Raw genomic sequence first — 17,322 nt, forward strand, 5'->3', positions numbered from 1 at the left:
CGCCACTACCACCACCACCACCACCACCAATCACCACAATTACTACTACTACTACTACTACTACTACCACCACCACCACCACCAATCACCACAATTACTACTACTACTACTACTACCACCACCACCACCACCAATCACCACAATTACTACTACTACTACTACCACCACCACCACCACCACCAATCACCACAATTACTACTACTACTAACACCACCACCACCACCACCACCACCACCACCACCACATTATTAAAGTCTAAAAGCTGCAAATTATCAGGCAGGGATGTAATTCAGTAAAACGATATCTATAACTTGCATAGCAAAAACACATTTTGCTGTCGCCACCACCGCCACCACCACCAATACTGTCATCAACCACAATAACAGAACATAAGCATTAACATGTTTATTGTCAGATAATGTGTAATGTGTGTGTAATTGATTTTTATTCAATAGTTTTTTTTTTTGGTGGAGTGGGTGAGTGTTCCCATATATATATATAGCCTTTTAAATTCCTCCTTGTCTGGTGAGGGGGTAAGGTGGGGTTGGCAGAAACCAGCTAGGAGTGGTGAAGGCAGTTAAAGTTCAGTTAGCTTGAGATGTGTGTGGGGGTAGTGAGAGAGAGAGAGAGAGAGAGAGAGAAAGAGAGAGAGAGAGAGAGAGAGAGAAGAGAGAGAGAGAGAGAGAGAGAGAAAGATAGAGAGGGATTTCTGGAAAAAATATGGGCAACATTTATCCTCTTGATATCAGTCTGCCTGAAACCATCCCTGGTTCTATATTACAACAAGGTTCTCGCTTTAAAACCATCCAACTTAAAAACCTTCAATCAAAATTTCATGCTAGCTCATGTTCCCAATGGCTACCTGCTTCTGCTTGCAATGGCATTCACCTGCAGTGGGTCGACTCAGCTCTGACCAACAAGTTCACCATGACCTTCACAAACGCTGACCACATTCGACAGTTGGCCATAGTCAAGGCTGCAATGAATATAGACGCCTGGTTCTACTGCTGAAAACCATAGATGCGAGGGCCTGATTGTGCATCCACATCCACCTTTATCATTGCCAGCCACATCTTCAGTTCTCCTCCGGCTAGTTTGCATGTACCAGGGAGGGGACCAGGGTTGACCACTTTGTGAATGAATTCCCCCAGAGGCTGACAAGAATATGGCCAAGCCACTTTAGACATCTTCTGAGTAGAGCTTGATGCAGCAGCATTGTTGTATTTTAGGATTCAAAATGAAGTCCAATGGGCAAACAGTCAGAATTTGACAAAAGCAGTCGTGGTCGATGAACTCAACACTGAACAAGTTCTCAATTATTGCTTAACCCCTTAGTATTTAAACAGGCCATATCCAGCCCAAATATGCTTCCTGTTTTATGCTCTAGCTAGTCAGATCCAACCTATCACACCTACCCTTCAATGCCATTCTAGAAATATACAATTTCATCATCGAAACTTTATAGCTACAAAATAAAGCACGATTAATTATAAACAATGTCAATGAAAAAGCGTAACATTTGATAAAATAATGTGAATACGAAAGGGTTAATAATGTTTGTTATTTTACTAAATTTTTCATTATTTTCAAACTATATTGAAACAAAAGCAGTGTATTTCAACAGAAATATGGTAACAGAAGGATTAACCGTTACGTTTCACTTTGATAAATGATGGTTGATACAATAGATTTAGATGGAACAGAAACTGTGTAGCCCTATGGAGGTTGCCATGGTAATTTTTTTGTCTTAGAATGTGTCAGAATGATATGCAAAACATGCAAAAACTGTGGCCTAATGTAAAGTATATTTTTTATGTTGTTTCACTTTAATGTCCTTCCTTCCAAAAAAAAGCATGTGTGAGGGGTCTTATACGTTTCCACAAACACCATGTAACAATTTTAGTTTGTATTGTAAATTAAAGTTTCTGCTCAACTTATAGTGAGAAAAGGAACAGACCCCCCCCCCCCCCACCAATTTTGCTTTTTTTACTGAACCAGATCATTGTCAAGTTCATGTACTTTGATTTTTAACTTTTTGTACATTAATTTCTCCTATGTCTACTGTTTATATAAGTTAGGTGGAGGTGCAATGGCCTAGTGGTTAGGGCAGCGGACTCGCGGTCGTAGGATTGCGGTTTTGATTCCCAGACTGGGCGTTGTGAGTGTTTATTGAGCGAAAATACCTAAAGCTCCATGAGGCTCCAGCAGCGGATAGTGGCGAACCCTGCTGTACTCTTTCACCACAACTTCCTCTCACTCTTTCTTCCTGTTTCTGTTGTGCCTGTAATTCAAAGGGTCAGCTTTGTCACACTCTGTGTCACGCTGAATCTCTCCGAGAACTACATTAAGGGTACACGTGTCTGTGGAGTGCTCAGCCACTTGCACGTTAATTTCACGAGCAGGCTGTTCCGTTGATCGGATCAACTGAAACCCTCGTTGTAACCAACGGAGTGCCTTCTTCAGGTGTCTTGTGTTGAACTTGGTTGTTGTATTGAAATCTCAATCTAATCCTGCCAGGGGTACCCTGTTCTCATTTTGCTCTCCCTGTTTCATGATATTTTTGCTTCAGCTGATTTTTCTTCCAAGTTCTTAGACAGAGCTTAGAAAAACTGAAAGATCGCTGCAATGAGCGTGTAAATTTGAGAGAGAATATGTTGAATAAAATCATAATTTTATTGATCCTCCTATATTTTCTTTTATCCAAAATCAGGAACTTTTCACCATTCCCTCATACAATGGCCTCAAATCCTCAGAAACACTGGTCTCATGTCATCTCCACTCAGACACTGTTGGGTGATTCATATATTCTCCAGTACCGCCTGACTGGCCTTCGTGCGGGTGATACGTAAAAGCACCCACTACACTCTCTGAGTGGTTGGCGTTAGGAAGGGCATCCAGCTGTAGAAACTCTGCCAAATCAGATTGGAACCTGGTGTAGCCACCTGGTTCACCAGTCCTCAGTCAAATCGTCTAACCCATGCCAGCATGGAAAGCGGATGTTAAACGATGATGATGATGATGATCTCCAACAGTGTTCTCCCCAACCTCTCCTTCTATTCTTATACTAACAATTCTACCTCATCCTTTTCCTTGCTGGGCATCAACCTTTTGCAATTCTTCTTCCTGCATCTGCCAGTTTATGTGGAATGCACCAATCTCACTGCTCATAGAGGACTGCTTAATCCTTTCGTTACCGTATTTATTTTCAGATGCTGTGTTTCTTTCAACTAATTTTAAATATAACAAAGTATTTAGTAAAATAACTGATGACGATAATGATAAACTTGGTGATCATTAAGCTAGTGTTAGGAACATGAATTGTGACTAAGGTTTGGTGGAAAATTTTAATTCAGAACTTATGAAAGCAAGACATTTGTACTACAGAGCCAGAACTGGTTTCAGCCGGGTTGGTATTGAAAGGGTTAAAAGATTTTGGTCAGTCTGGGATAGAAGAAGATACTTGCTGAAGGTACCACTTAACCTGAAACCATGTGGCTGTGAAGCAAACTTCTTAAACAGATTACACATGTGTCTACATAGAAATTTCTTTATAACTTTTTTTCTAATTTTGGCACAAGGCTAGCAATTTTGAGGGAGGAAGAAGTTGATTTCATTAACCCCAGTGATTGACTGGTACTTAATTTACTGACCCTGAAAGGATGAAAGGTAAAGTTGGCCTTGGCAAGATTTGAACTCAGAAAGTAAAGAGCTGGAAGGAATGCTGCTAAACATTTTGTCTGGTACAGTAACGGTTCTGTCACATAGGCAAAGGACCAAAAAATCTCTGGGGACAGAAATAGTCAATTAAATCAACACCAGTGTCTGACTGGAACTTATTTCAGCAACACTGGAGGGATGACCGGTCAAGTTGACCTTGGTGGGATGACAACAAAGAATGTAAAAGGCTGCAATTAAAATTTGCAAGGCAGTTTGTCTGTAGTACTACTACTACCATTCCTATAATAATCCTTTCTACTGTAGGAACAAAGGCCTGAAATTTGGGGGATGGGATTAACTCGATTACATTGACCCCAGTGCATAACTGGTACTTATTTGATCAACCCTGAATGGATGAATGGCATAGTTGACCTTGGCAGAATTTGAACTCAGAATGCAGTAACGGGTGAAATACCGTTAAACATTTTGTCCATTCCTATAATAATAATAATAATAATAATAATAATCATAATAATAATAATAATAATGATAATAATAAATGTTCTGATGCAGTAGCAGGCAGTGGCACTCATGGCTTCTGATCTTAACTGATTGGAAGTGTTATCTGTGCCAGCGGCAAGTAAATAGCACCATTTGAACGTGATCGTTACCAGCGTCACCTTCCTGGCACGTGAAAAGACATTCGAGTGAGATCGTGGTCAGTGCCACTCGACTGGCTCCTGTGTAGGTGGCACGTAAAATACACCATTTTGAGCGTGGCCGTTGCCAGTACTGCCTGACTGGCCTTCGTGCCGGTGGCACGTAAAAGCACCCACTACACCCTCGGAGTGGTTGGCGTTAGGAAGAGCATCCAGCTGTAGAAACTCTGCCAAATTAGATTGGAGCCTGGTGTAGCCAGCCATCTGGTTCTCCAGTCCTCAGTCAAATCGTCCAACCCATGCTAGCATGGAAAGCAGACGTTAAATGGTGATGATGAGCATGTACATTGTCTTGTCTTGGTATAAAAGATGGGCTACAGCAAATATTCTGCTCAAAACCATAGGTTTGCTTGTCAGTTGTTTGACCTTAACCAGTTGAACATGTCCTTTGGTGGATGACGATATGTGCATCTCTGATCATGAGCAGAAGTAGTGGGGGAGCATCATAGCCATGTGTTGAGAGGAATTCTTATGGGTTTGAATAATTCACCTTTGGAAACATGGGTGTTTCGTTCAACATTCTTAAACGAACCTTATTCAGGGACCTTTTGAGCGGGATGGGCTACTCGACCTGAAGAAAATTCTAACTGGGCCCCACCTGCGAGGTCATGTGCTGTTTATCTTGATATGAGATCACCACGTCGGGCACATATAGTTGTGATGCATGTGCTTGGTGTACCCTTATCAGACGGGTAGTCATGATGGGTATATTGGGCTTTGTATATTTTACCTCAGTGTCACTTTGATGGCATGCACTGCTCTTTCACTCAATAATAATAATAATAATAATAATAATAATAATGATAATAATGTGGTATTTATTCTAGTCTGCTACACTCTAATCCAGTGATTCTTAGCTGAGGTCTATAATAAGATTTTATTGTTAAAATTTATGAGCAATAGATCGGTTATACATCTGAAATGCAGAAAATATTTTAGTTTTTTTAATACAATTCCTAATAATATTTACTCTTTTACTTGTTTCAGTCATTTGACTGCGGCCATGCTGGAGCACCGCCTTTAGTCGAGCAAATCGACCCTGCAACTTATTCTTTGTAAGCCTAGTACTTATTCTATCAGTCTCTTTTGCCGAACCGCTAAGTTACGGAGACGTAAACACACCAGCATCGGTGTAAAGCTATGGTGGGGGTACAAACACAGACACACAAACATATACACACACACCCATATATATATTATATATATATATATATATATATACATATATACGATGGGCTTCTTTCAGTTTCCGTCTACCAAATCCACCCACAAGGCTTTGGTCGGCCCGAGGCTATAGTGGAAGACACTTGCCCAAGGTGCCACGCAGTGGGACTGAACCCGGAATCATGTGGTTGGTAAGCAAGCTACTTACCACACAGCCACTCCTGTAAAAAAAAAAATACAGTAAGATTTTTCTTATGTACATCAAATGACTATAGGGGTCCAGTCGAGTAAAGTGTGAATCAAAAGGGTCCTTCGGCAAAAAATAATTGAGAATTACAGAATAAGTACTCGGCTTCCAAAGAATAAGTCCTGGGGTTGATTTGCTTGACTAAAAAGGCGGTGCCCCAGCATGGCCGCAGTCAAATGACTGAAACAAGTAAAAGAGTAAAAGAGAGTATACAAGACTATACGAACACAAATTAGTGATTGAGAGCTGGAGATGAGTGTGTATTTAGAGCGACCCAATTGTCTATCAAATTCAGTCATCTCATTGGACAGTTCCCATCAGCACTGATAACAGACTGTTACTGATAACAGAACAGACATTGTACTTAAAGGCTAGTGAACAAAATACAGTATCCATAATAGCTCTTTGTCAAATGCCATACAACAGAGGGCTGAAAATCTGTGTAAGAACAAAAGGACTTACCACTGGAGATACAGTTGATGCAAATGATGAAAACCGAAATAATTACAGATGTTATAGAAATGTTTGATAAGTCTGAACCAAGAGCAAAGGCTAATTTGTAAAATTTGCTTAGGGGACACCCCCACCAAAATATATACAACCAAAGTGCAAGAATGGCTGGGTACTTAAGAAATTTACTTCACAACCAAGCAGTTTCATATTTGGTCCCACTGTATGGCATCTTGGGCAAGTGTCTTCTACTATATCTTTGAGTTGACCAATACCTTGTGTATGGCTGTAGCCAATCCTAAGCAGAACATGAATATGGTCCCACTGTGTGGCACCTTGGGCAAGTGTCTTCTACTATAGCCTTGGGCCGACCAAAGCCTTGTGAGTGGATTTGGTAGATGGAAACTGAAAGAAGCCCGTCGTATATATGTATGTGTGTGTGTATATGTTTGTGTGTCTGTGTTTGTCCCCCCAACATTGCTTGACAACCGATGCTGGTGTGTTTATATCCCCATAACTTAACGGTTTGGCTAAAGATACCGATAGAATGAGTATTAGGCTTACAAAGAATAAGTCCTGGAGTTGATTAGCTCGACTAAAAGGCAGTGCTTCAGTATAGCCACAGTCAAATGACTGAAACATGTAAAAGAGTAAGATACATGAGGGACACTGTCTTGGTACATGCCTTGTGTATGGTTGTAGCCAATCCTAAGGTCAACGCGAATACAATACATGAGGACGCTGTTTTGGTACATACCAACAGCTATCTAAAACTCATAATAAATCATATAAACCCATAACATGCATCACAAGCAACCAATGTATGACAACAGTAACTCTGAAAAAAAAAAAAGGAGAAACTGGTATAGATAAATGTGTTTCTTTATTAGTCCTGTAACAAAAAATCCACCCCCTACAAAGCAACCTCTTTCGTGTTTGTGGTATGATAAAATGTACTCAGTTTAAGCTGTGAAGTGGTTGATGATAAGAAGGGCACAAAACCACAAAAATCATACCAGGACACTTTACATACATAACAGCAAAGCTTGCTGGTTTTCTTTGCTGTTTGGGTATGTGTCCAAGATGATGCTGGACTATGACAAGTGGTGAGATGTGAGATGCATCCAATACATGTGAGCATAGAAAACATTTAACCCTTCAGTGTTCAGATTACTCTGTTAAATGTAATACTTTTACACTCAAATTGTTTTGAATTAATCATGCATTATCTTATAGCTTTGAGGTTTCAATGACGTGATTGTTTATTTTTAGAATGTCAATGTAGGTTAGGTGTGAGAGGCTAGATACGGACAGTTTGAATATAAAACACGTAAAATATCTGGGCCAGATATGGCCGGTTTAAACATTAAAGGGTTAATGAAACTGAAAAAGGGCAGATTGAAATAATTGTTTCTAATTTAAGTGCAGGGCCAGTAATTTTGAGGGGAGGGGGGGTCAGATGATATCATCAACCCCAGGACTTGACTAGTATTTTATTATATTGACCTTAAAAGGATGAAAGGCTATGTTGACTTTGTGGGATTTGATCTCTGAATGTAGAATCAGAGCAAATACCACAAAGCATTTTGTCTGATTCTAATGATGCTGTCAATCCACAGCCCTAGAACAAATTAATAATAATAATAATAATAATAATAATAATAATAATAATAATAATAATTGTTGTTTAACCCCAGGTCAACCATAATTAGATAAACCCATGGTCAAAAGCATTCCACTCCCAATCATCCCATCTTTTTAATGTACAGTATATTTAGGATTACATTTTCCAGTGTTCCCTCCGGCTTTTGTTTCTTTTAAAGATGGTAGCGTTTGATTTGAGGGGAATTTGGTTGCTATTTCAAGAATGTTATACAACTGAGTACAGTGTCCTTCATTGGTTTGACAGGGACCGGTTGTTGTTTTTAGCACCAGGTCAATCATGATTGAACAGACTTTATAATCAAAGGGTTTTCAAACCATAACCACTCCGTTATCCAATGTGTCTTTCTTTTCTTTTTAAGACAATAGGGTATCATTTAGTGAAGCTGTTATTTCCAGGCGGTCGAATTACTGGCTATAATGACTTAAGGGTACAGGGTTTTCAAGGCAGTGAGCATAGTCAATTGAATCTTTCACAGTGAACAGATACTCATTTTATCAACCTGGTAAAGGTAAAGTTGAACTGATAGATCACCCATTGTGCTTTTTAAGACGGCACGGTGTGATTTTTAAGGGAGATTTGGCTGTTATATCTTGCAGGTCGAGTGACTGACTATGTGCAGACTTCTTCGTAGGCTTCTGGCCGAGTTTGTAGGTACTGGTGTACGAACCGAACGAAAATAAACGGAAACGTACAGAGTGGGTGCAGGAATTTGAACACAGTGATAATAATTATTTCTATTCCAGGCACAAGGCCTTGAAAATTTTTTGAGGGAGGGGATGTGTCGATTATATCGACCCCAAACTGGTACCTATTTCATCATATCCCGAAAGGATGAAAGGCAAAGTCGACCTCGGCATAATTTGAACCCAGAACGTAAATGCAGAGGAAATACTGCTAAGCATTTTGCCCGGCGTGCTAACGATTCTGCCAGCTTGCTACCTTACACAGTGATAATAATGATTCCCAACAGATACACACAAGGCGATAAATTATGGGACAAGAGTGGACAGTGTTTAGGTGTGGTTGGATCCATGCAATTAAGCGTGAGCGGATAGTCTGTTATATCAACCCTAGTACTTATCTTATTAATTCATCAACATCTGAAACGGTTTTTAACAAAGGAACAACCACACAGACTTGGGGAGGGTTTGAAGGCAGAACAGGCGATTATATCAACAGCAGTACTTGATTGGGACATACTTTATTGATCTCAAAAGGATGGAGTGCTGATTCAAGCTCAGCCAGATGAACTTGGAACATGTGATGCTACTAAATTGTTAAATACTGTAAGGTATTTGGTCCAAACCTCTACCAATCCACATGAATAGCAATCACTAACATAATAGAAGGCCAGAAATTTGAAAGAATAGGGGTTAGTCAATAAATCGACCCAAGTATTTCAACTCTGAAAGACTGCAAAGTTGACCTCAGTAGAATTTGAACTCACCACTTAAAGGGCCATAACAAAATACCGCATGGCATTTCTTCAATGCTCTAATGATTCTGCCAATAACAATAACAATAAAATTAATGGAAATAGAAATAAAATATTTACTCACCTCACAGCGTAACCTCTCCAGGCAACGTTTGTTTCTGTTGAACATGAAAACGAGGCCAACATTGGTACCAAGACATATGTATTCCCCATTTGCAGCTATACAGGTCAACAACAGTTCACACTCGTTAAACATCCCTTTAAGGGCCTTCGCGGGAATAAGTCCTAGTAGTCCAGTCATAGGTTCATGTTCACGTAACTCCGGGTTCTCATACAACAAGGTGGAGGCTACCGACGTAGTAGTGGTCGTTCGAGTAAGTCCAATCGAAGACCCACCTGAGTGTGCCGCGTGGCTGTAAGGGTAACTCGACGCCGCCGCAACCGTCCCTACGGACGACGATGACGCTGATCTACAGCGAGACTGATATAACAATGATGATGACGATGATGATGATAATGACGGTGGTGATGATGATAGGGGTGGTGACGATGACATCTGTACACTCGTCAATGGGTAGTTGTGGTGAAGGTTGTAGTGGTGGTCAGTACATTGACCTTCCATAGAGCCAGTCGCAGTCAACGAAGGACTGATCGCTATTGTTCTTGTGGGTATAGGTATTGTTGCTGTAGTCGTCAAGCATTTTTCTTGACTCGATCCTCCTTGATCGTCCATCGCTAGGGGCTGCCATACATCCCCTAAACGATCCATACTGTCGCAGACTGCACCAGTTCCGGCAGGATGGCTGCCGTCTTTACTGTGCGATGCCATTTCACGAGAAAACAACCACTTGTAGCTGCAGTCTCCATACAACAAATATCGACATCATTATCACAATTATCAAGACATAACAACAATAATAGTCACCATTATCAACACTTTAGACAATTTTCACTGTTTACAGGCATTACATTCTAGATAAAAATCGATGTTGCTATTGTTATTGTCGAAATTTAATCCATTGTTTCAGTCCTTGTTTACTGTTCTTTTCCTTTATTAACTGCTGTGTGAGTGACGATATGAACTAACATCCGTATAGGAGAGACTATATGTATGTGTGTATGTGAGTGCGTGTCTGTGCAAGAGTCGGTGGTGAATGGGTGTATTCATATGCGTACAGAATTCAGTGCGACGAAGAATGTATCTGTAGATGCATATGAGAGAGAGAAGGAGATCCTTATACACAGGAAGAAGCTTTTTTTTAAAATTCTGTGGATGAAATATTATTCTGTTTAGTTGGTTGTCAACTATCCAATAGACGACTGAATTAAGACCTACATTAGAGCCATTTTATGGGTATGTCTGTGTGGAGGTGGTGGTGGTGGCGATGGTGATAGTAGTGGGGATTGAAACCTTGGAATTATTGTCGGTGGCGAGCAGAGACAGACAGACAGACAGATAGATAAATAAATAGATCGACAGAGAACGAGCTAGAGCGGGGAAGAAGCGACAGACACTGTGTATATGTGTGTGAATGTATATAGTAGGAGTCTGTGTATATAGTGTACGGGTAGAATATCGATAAGAGGGATCAGTAATATAATAAGATGCAGAACATTATATATATATATATATATATATATATATATATATATATATATATATATATATATATATATATAATATGTATATATATATATAATATGTGTACACACACACAAAATAGTATTTGTGACAAAAGATTACAGTTCCATATTATTTAACAAGAAATTACAGTAGCATGTAATACATATTGTGTAAGTGTGTACGTTTGTATATCTGCATATCTATCTATATAATGATATAGATAGATAAATAGAAAGATAGAGAGATGTATAATGCGTGTGCGTGTGTTTCTATTCTTTTAGGTGATTTTTAAATGCTTCATTGAGAAATTTTGACATGACAAAACATAAATATGTATATATATATATATATATATATATATGTGTGTGTGTATGTGTGTGTGTGTGTGTGTGTGTGTGTATGTATGTATATGAAGAGAGAGAGGAGAAAGACAGACAGATATATATAGATTGGTGTGCGCGTGTTAGTGTTAGTGTGTGTGTGTGTGTGTGTGAGACAAGTAAATCGATTAATAAACAGACAAAGAAACAATCTCGTAAGAAATTCCGTCAAAGATGTCTCCTTTTACAGCTGACAGTAAAAAAAACAAAAACAAAAATATAGGCTAAATTAACCTTGTCCTTTAGAAATAGACATCACCTTGCATGTCTGTACATTTCAACGAGAGGGGGGGAGGGGGTCAAGCAGCTAAATACACATACGTACATATGGGAGTGCTCGTATGTACCATACACACACCTACATATTATGGTATAGCCATGTAAAGCCGTGTCTAATCTTCAGGTAAACATAACTTGCTGCTCCTCTCTCATCCTGTTACGCCATTATTTCATTGAAGATTCTGTTCAAGGGAAATAACTCAAATAGGATCACGCGATTTTCCGATGTTTTTAAACTTTCATAAATAAAAAAGCTTTCAGCTGGTTGTTTGTTTTTGTTGTATGGTTGTCGTTGTTTCAGCACCAGTTCCACCCCGAGCGAGTAAACCTATAATGAAAGGCACTCCATCTATGACTATCACGTCTTTTTTGTATATCTAGAATTACCGAATTACATTATCCATTCTGCTGGCGATCTTTCGATACTAATCCTTTTTCTATCATCTCTTTATTTACATCAATTCGGCAGTTTCCGTAAAAAATGTTGTGTTACGGAAAGTGGGAAACGACGCGAAAGAGATAGATCACCCATTGTACTTTTTAAGACGGCACGGTGTGATTTTTAAGGGAGATTTGGCTGTTATATCTTGCAGGTCGAGTGACTGACTATGTGCAGACTTCTTCGTAGGCTTCTGGCCGAGTTTGTAGGTACTGGTGTACGAACCGAACGAAAATAAACGGAAAAGCTTATAGCTGGTTGTTGTTGCTGCTACCGTTGTTTAGCACCAATTCCGCCTCGATCGGACAGACCCACGATCAAAGCAGTGTCGTTTTAGGGCTTGGGTACACTGAGCAGTAACCCGGAGGCCTCGTTGTTCTAGGGACCCGATTATGATCTACGTATGCTCTGGCTTGTTATGAAGAAATAAATACTAGCGGGCCCAGTGCATTGGTTTACCTGGGCGGGGGTCTATAATACTGCTAAGTCAGCTCTGGATCAAAGACATTCCACCCTTGACTATCACATCTTATTGTGTGTGTGTGTGTGTATATATATATATATATATATAGAACTACATTGTCCATTGTACTTTTTTCTCAAGACTGCATGGTGTGATTTGAGGATTTGGCTGTTGTGTCTAGCCGGTCGAGAGACTATTTAGAACAGCGGTTCTCAGCTGCTGTTCCTGCTGTTGCCAGGGCTGCATGCGGCCCTTAAGCAACCTCCCAGCGGCCCCCGACGGTTTTCCCTCTATAAATGTAAAACAAAAATTTCTTTAATTGATTTGTTTTATTTATTTATTTTTGGTGCGGCCCTTAAAAAAAAAAATCCAGGTTTTGGATCTGGACCGGATATTAAAAAAAGGTTGAGAATTACTGATTTAGAAACTTCCTCGTTGGTTCCGGATCACTCCTGTTGGTGTTGGGATACGAACCGAACGAATATGTATATTGTTTATATTACGTTTCAAGCATTATTATTTCCTCCCAGACCAATGTGTTAAACTCTCAAACAGCCTCAGTCTATTCTGCTGTAAATAGGTAATAAATACGTATTTAATAACAATACAATACTTGTTTATTTCCCCGACACGTCATCTTTCAGATGTGTGTGTGTGTGTGTGTGTAGTACCATTTTCATTTTATTGGTAAAATTCGCGGTTAAGTTTATTTTTTAATATTAAAAAAAAAACAACAAAAAATTAAAAACAAACGAAAGAAAATCAAAAATTGCTTTCTAGGTTTTACGCTTTGGACAAGAGGTTCAGAATTTGCAATTTTTTAAAAACACAAATAAAGAATCTCGAGCCATTGTTTTCTTAATGTACTAATTAATTACATGGATGAAGTTGCGGTAACTGTAATAGTTATGGTATAATAGCACTAGTAGAATTATTATTATTTTTTTTTTATGTAACAAGGATACTTTATCGAAAATAGTCTGATATAATTTAAACCATTTAATAATTAAATATATAACACATATGTATGTGATACATATATTACACAAAACCACATTAAAATACAAATCCCAAACCGGAAAAAACACAAAGAAGAGTGAAGAAAGACGGAGAAAGAAAAAAAATGGAAGAATGAAAGAAAAAGAAAGAAAACAAAACATCAGTTCAACACTAAATACTTCAATTGGTTGCATATCACAAGGTTTAACGGGACTTAGTGAAGCAAGCCAACACACTCGTGGCATTACCGCGGGTGATGGTGAGGCTAGGGCGTTGGAACAGCCAAGCACCCTCACGGGTGTCACACGGCATCTAGGTAAGGAGAGCCGCTAACAATGACAAGAACTTCGCTGTCAGCGGCTCAGCCCCTCTAAACATCTCAAACGCTACAGGCCGGAAGAAATGGTTCACCGACAAGTCCCGATACTTTAGGATTTTCTTCCGTTCGGCTACGGAAGCAGTGACTCTCCCATTTACCGCAACATCCAGGATATGGGAGGAAGCAAAGGAGTCACTGTCTGTGACGTCCCAGATGAGGCACCTACCTCTTACTTAGGGACAAAGAGTAAGACCACCTGGTCTCTTTCTATCACTTCTGGATAATTCCGTCGGCTCTAGAACTGAGGAGATATTAACCCGAGCCGGGGCATGTTTAATGATCAGATTTAGCTTGGTGTGGCGAGCGAAACGACTACCATTTAGGGTGCAAGACAAACCATGACGGCCTGTAGAGGCGAGGGGGCCTATCACAGAGACATCTCAGTTCCCCATGGATATCAATTCCCACTCTGGGTGCGATGGAGATGCGGAGCTCATCCAGACTGAGTAGACCACCAATGCTGGCCACAGACAGGGCATTAATCCAGTCACCCGAGAACTTCGCTCTTGCAGAAAGTAGGCGACACTTTGAAGATTGATCAGATTGATTAAGGAGAGCGTTGAACAGAGCACATGAGCGCAGATTATGCCATACTCTTTGCTTCCGTCTATCTTCAGCAGTATAAGGAGCTGACAAACCCTGCTCTCTCCACTGTAGCAGAAATTTATTCATCTCCCTGTTGGATTTAGTCCATTTTGGAAAAGAGAGGATGCTGCCTACCGAAGGGGAGTAAGTGTGAATGGAGGAAAGAAAACAAGGAAGAGATAGAAACGGGTGGTCATGCAAACCTAGACCCTCAAACCGTTTGGGCAAAGCAGCCTAGTCGAAGGACTGAGGAACGGAGTCTGACATTCACCAAGAATTCGAGTTCCCTGAAGATTAAGTCGTCGAAGCATTGGAGAGACGACAAGAATCTGCAATAGGGACTAACTCTGAGAAAATACAATAATTTAGGAACCGACAAGTAAATCCTAAGTATAAAAGAAACCTTGGTGGGGCTCAATTTCTTCAAGATCTTTTAAAAGTTGCTCAAGGTTAGCCATCTTGGCTCGAAAGAGGGACTCGAAAGCCCGGTAAGTAACTGGGGTTCCAAGAGAGCATCACGTTGATGAGGAAGGAACTGCGATAGAGGGAGAGGAATCTGTGAATAGGATTACAGTTTGCTGATGTGAAGCTGGGTGGCTTAGGAGCCAGAGTTGGCATTTGGAATTGTTGACGCTAAGACCCCTTCGACCAAGTTCCTCAATCATCATACCCGCAGTTGCAAGGACCTTACCAGGACAAGATACCAAACATTTAAGTCTAGGTCAGCATCCAAGCAAAGTGGTAGAGATGTGGGGCATTCTCCCTTACTGCACGGAGGATGACATCTCGACTGATGGAATTGAAGGCATTCCTGGGATCCAGTTTGAAGATGACATTTGGGGTCTTAGAAGACAAGTTAGTAAAAACTCTAGTGACATGAGCAGCAGCCTCACAACATAGTTTTGTATCCACTCCAAGCTGAATTGGAGAAAATTCGGCGGAGAAACAGTTTGAAACTGAGGGCAGGCACACTTTCACTGCGGGCCGTTGCAGAGTACACCCAACTGCTATGGGGCGGAGGTCACCATTGGGGTTTGTGAAACCAACCAGTTTAGTCCTTAACAGAGGGCTAATGTAGCGAAGGACACTCTCAGACGAGAACATGTTGATGTACTGGGTTAAATTCTCCAAAAGCTCAAAACCGGCATCACCAGCTGACAGGGAGATATCATATTTAAGATGCTGAGGTCGTAGACCATAAATCCCAGCGCCAGGACTTGTAAGGAAGGATGCAATCGCCTTTCTGACGTTGTCGGTGGGTCAGGCCAGTGTAGGTAGTCATCCAGAGAGGCAGGAGGATGTTTCTTCTTCATTCGATTGAGGAAATCTGTTGTGCATTAGGCAAGGGAGAACAGAGAGAAGAGGAGGCGAACAGCGCCTTTGATGTAAAATATGCTAAATTTAGCATTAACGGCTTTCTTTAAGTTAGGTGGTCGACCATTGTTCAGGGTTGTGCTGATCACCGACCTGAGATGAATGGTTGGGGTGAATTCGAACAGCTCGGACTGCCGTTTTAGACAAGATGTGAGGGATCCAGTACTCACACTCGTCACACGGAGAGAGACCAGAGGGAATAGGAAGAGTTTCTATCAATCCCTTTGGGATCTGGTTGATGAACTTCATCTTGGACAAGCTCCGGAGTGTAGAAGTAAAATCCTCAACAGCGATCCGGATATCAGAGCAAGATTCAGTCCTGAGAAGTATGTCGGAGCTGAAAAGGCACTGGTTGCATGTCTAGTTTGAGAAACGTTCGACTTGAACCTTAGTAATGCCAACGCAGGTCCTATAGTCTTCAAAACAATTTTCTCATATAGGTACAAGGCCTGAAATTTGAGGGAGATTCTTAATCGATATCTTCGAATCCAGTACTTGACGCCCGATTCTCCCTCTGAACAATTTCTAATAAGAGATATCTTAAACGTTTTCTTGTATATGGACAATTTTGTGCCTCCTGTTAGCAAGTGAAACATGTGTAATGATGAATAAACAGTGCCAAACATGTTTTCTAATCTCCTGTTTTGATATGTAATTGCTCTGTAATAAAAAAATTTCCAGTATTTTTTTACTCTTATGCATACCCCAAACGAATATAATATCTACATACGGATTTTTGATATTGAAATAAACAGATGCGAGAGCTGGCAGAAGCGTTAGCACGCGGGGCGAAATGCTTAGCGGTATTTCGTCTGCCGTTACGTTCTGAGTTCAAAATCCGCCGAGGTTGACTTTGCCTTTCATCCTTTCGGGGTCGATTAAATAAGTACCAGTTACGCACTGGGGTCGATGTAATCGACTTAATCACCTTGTCTCTCCTTGTTTGTCTCCTCTATGTTTAACCTACTCTGGGCAATAAAGAAATAAATAAACAGATGTGCTTCATGAGGACATTGTTTGGATTTAACCTTATCTACATAACACACACACACACACTAAAAAGAACAAAACAAGCCAACATATTACCTGCATATATAAACACACATTTCCTTGGTTGTCTTAGCAGCATTATTGGCCCCATCCGGACATATCATTGCCCTGGACCCTATTGTATTAATTTATTGACAGTAAGCCACAGCGTATATTGATCAGAATTGGTCTCTTAGACCCGGGCAATTGCCCAGTATGCTCGTCCCTCAAGACGGTCCTGCGTATTTCCCTACACGGAAGATAAGTGGTCTAGTAATTAGAGTATCGGTCTCACTAACAGTAAGGCCGTAGGTTCGATTTCCTGAACCGTACTTCGCGTACTATTTTCGAGCAAGGTACTTTATTTCAGTAGTTGTGGAGTGGGGGCGCTTGGAATGTGGCCTGGGTGCCAAGGAGGCGGCAGCCCGAAAAG

At 40.5% G+C, this 17,322-nt stretch overlaps 1 protein-coding gene across 1 annotated transcript in view; it reads right to left on the bottom strand.

Moving 5' to 3' along the window:
• The window catches only part of LOC106873891 (tectonin beta-propeller repeat-containing protein 2), a 51,727-nt gene extending 41,011 nt beyond the window's left edge, over positions 1 to 10,716 (bottom strand). Inside the window, exon 1 of the mRNA XM_014921416.3 lies at positions 9,463 to 10,716. Within this exon, the coding sequence (XP_014776902.1) occupies positions 9,463 to 10,167 (705 nt within the window). The 5' untranslated portion in view covers positions 10,168 to 10,716. The remainder of the gene's footprint in view (positions 1 to 9,462) is intronic.
• Between the last annotated feature and the right edge of the window lie 6,606 nt (positions 10,717 to 17,322).

Source organism: Octopus bimaculoides, chromosome 11, assembly GCF_046866305.1.
Source record: "Octopus bimaculoides isolate indiv1 chromosome 11, ASM4686630v1, whole genome shotgun sequence".
NCBI lineage: Eukaryota > Metazoa > Mollusca > Cephalopoda > Octopoda > Octopodidae > Octopus > Octopus bimaculoides.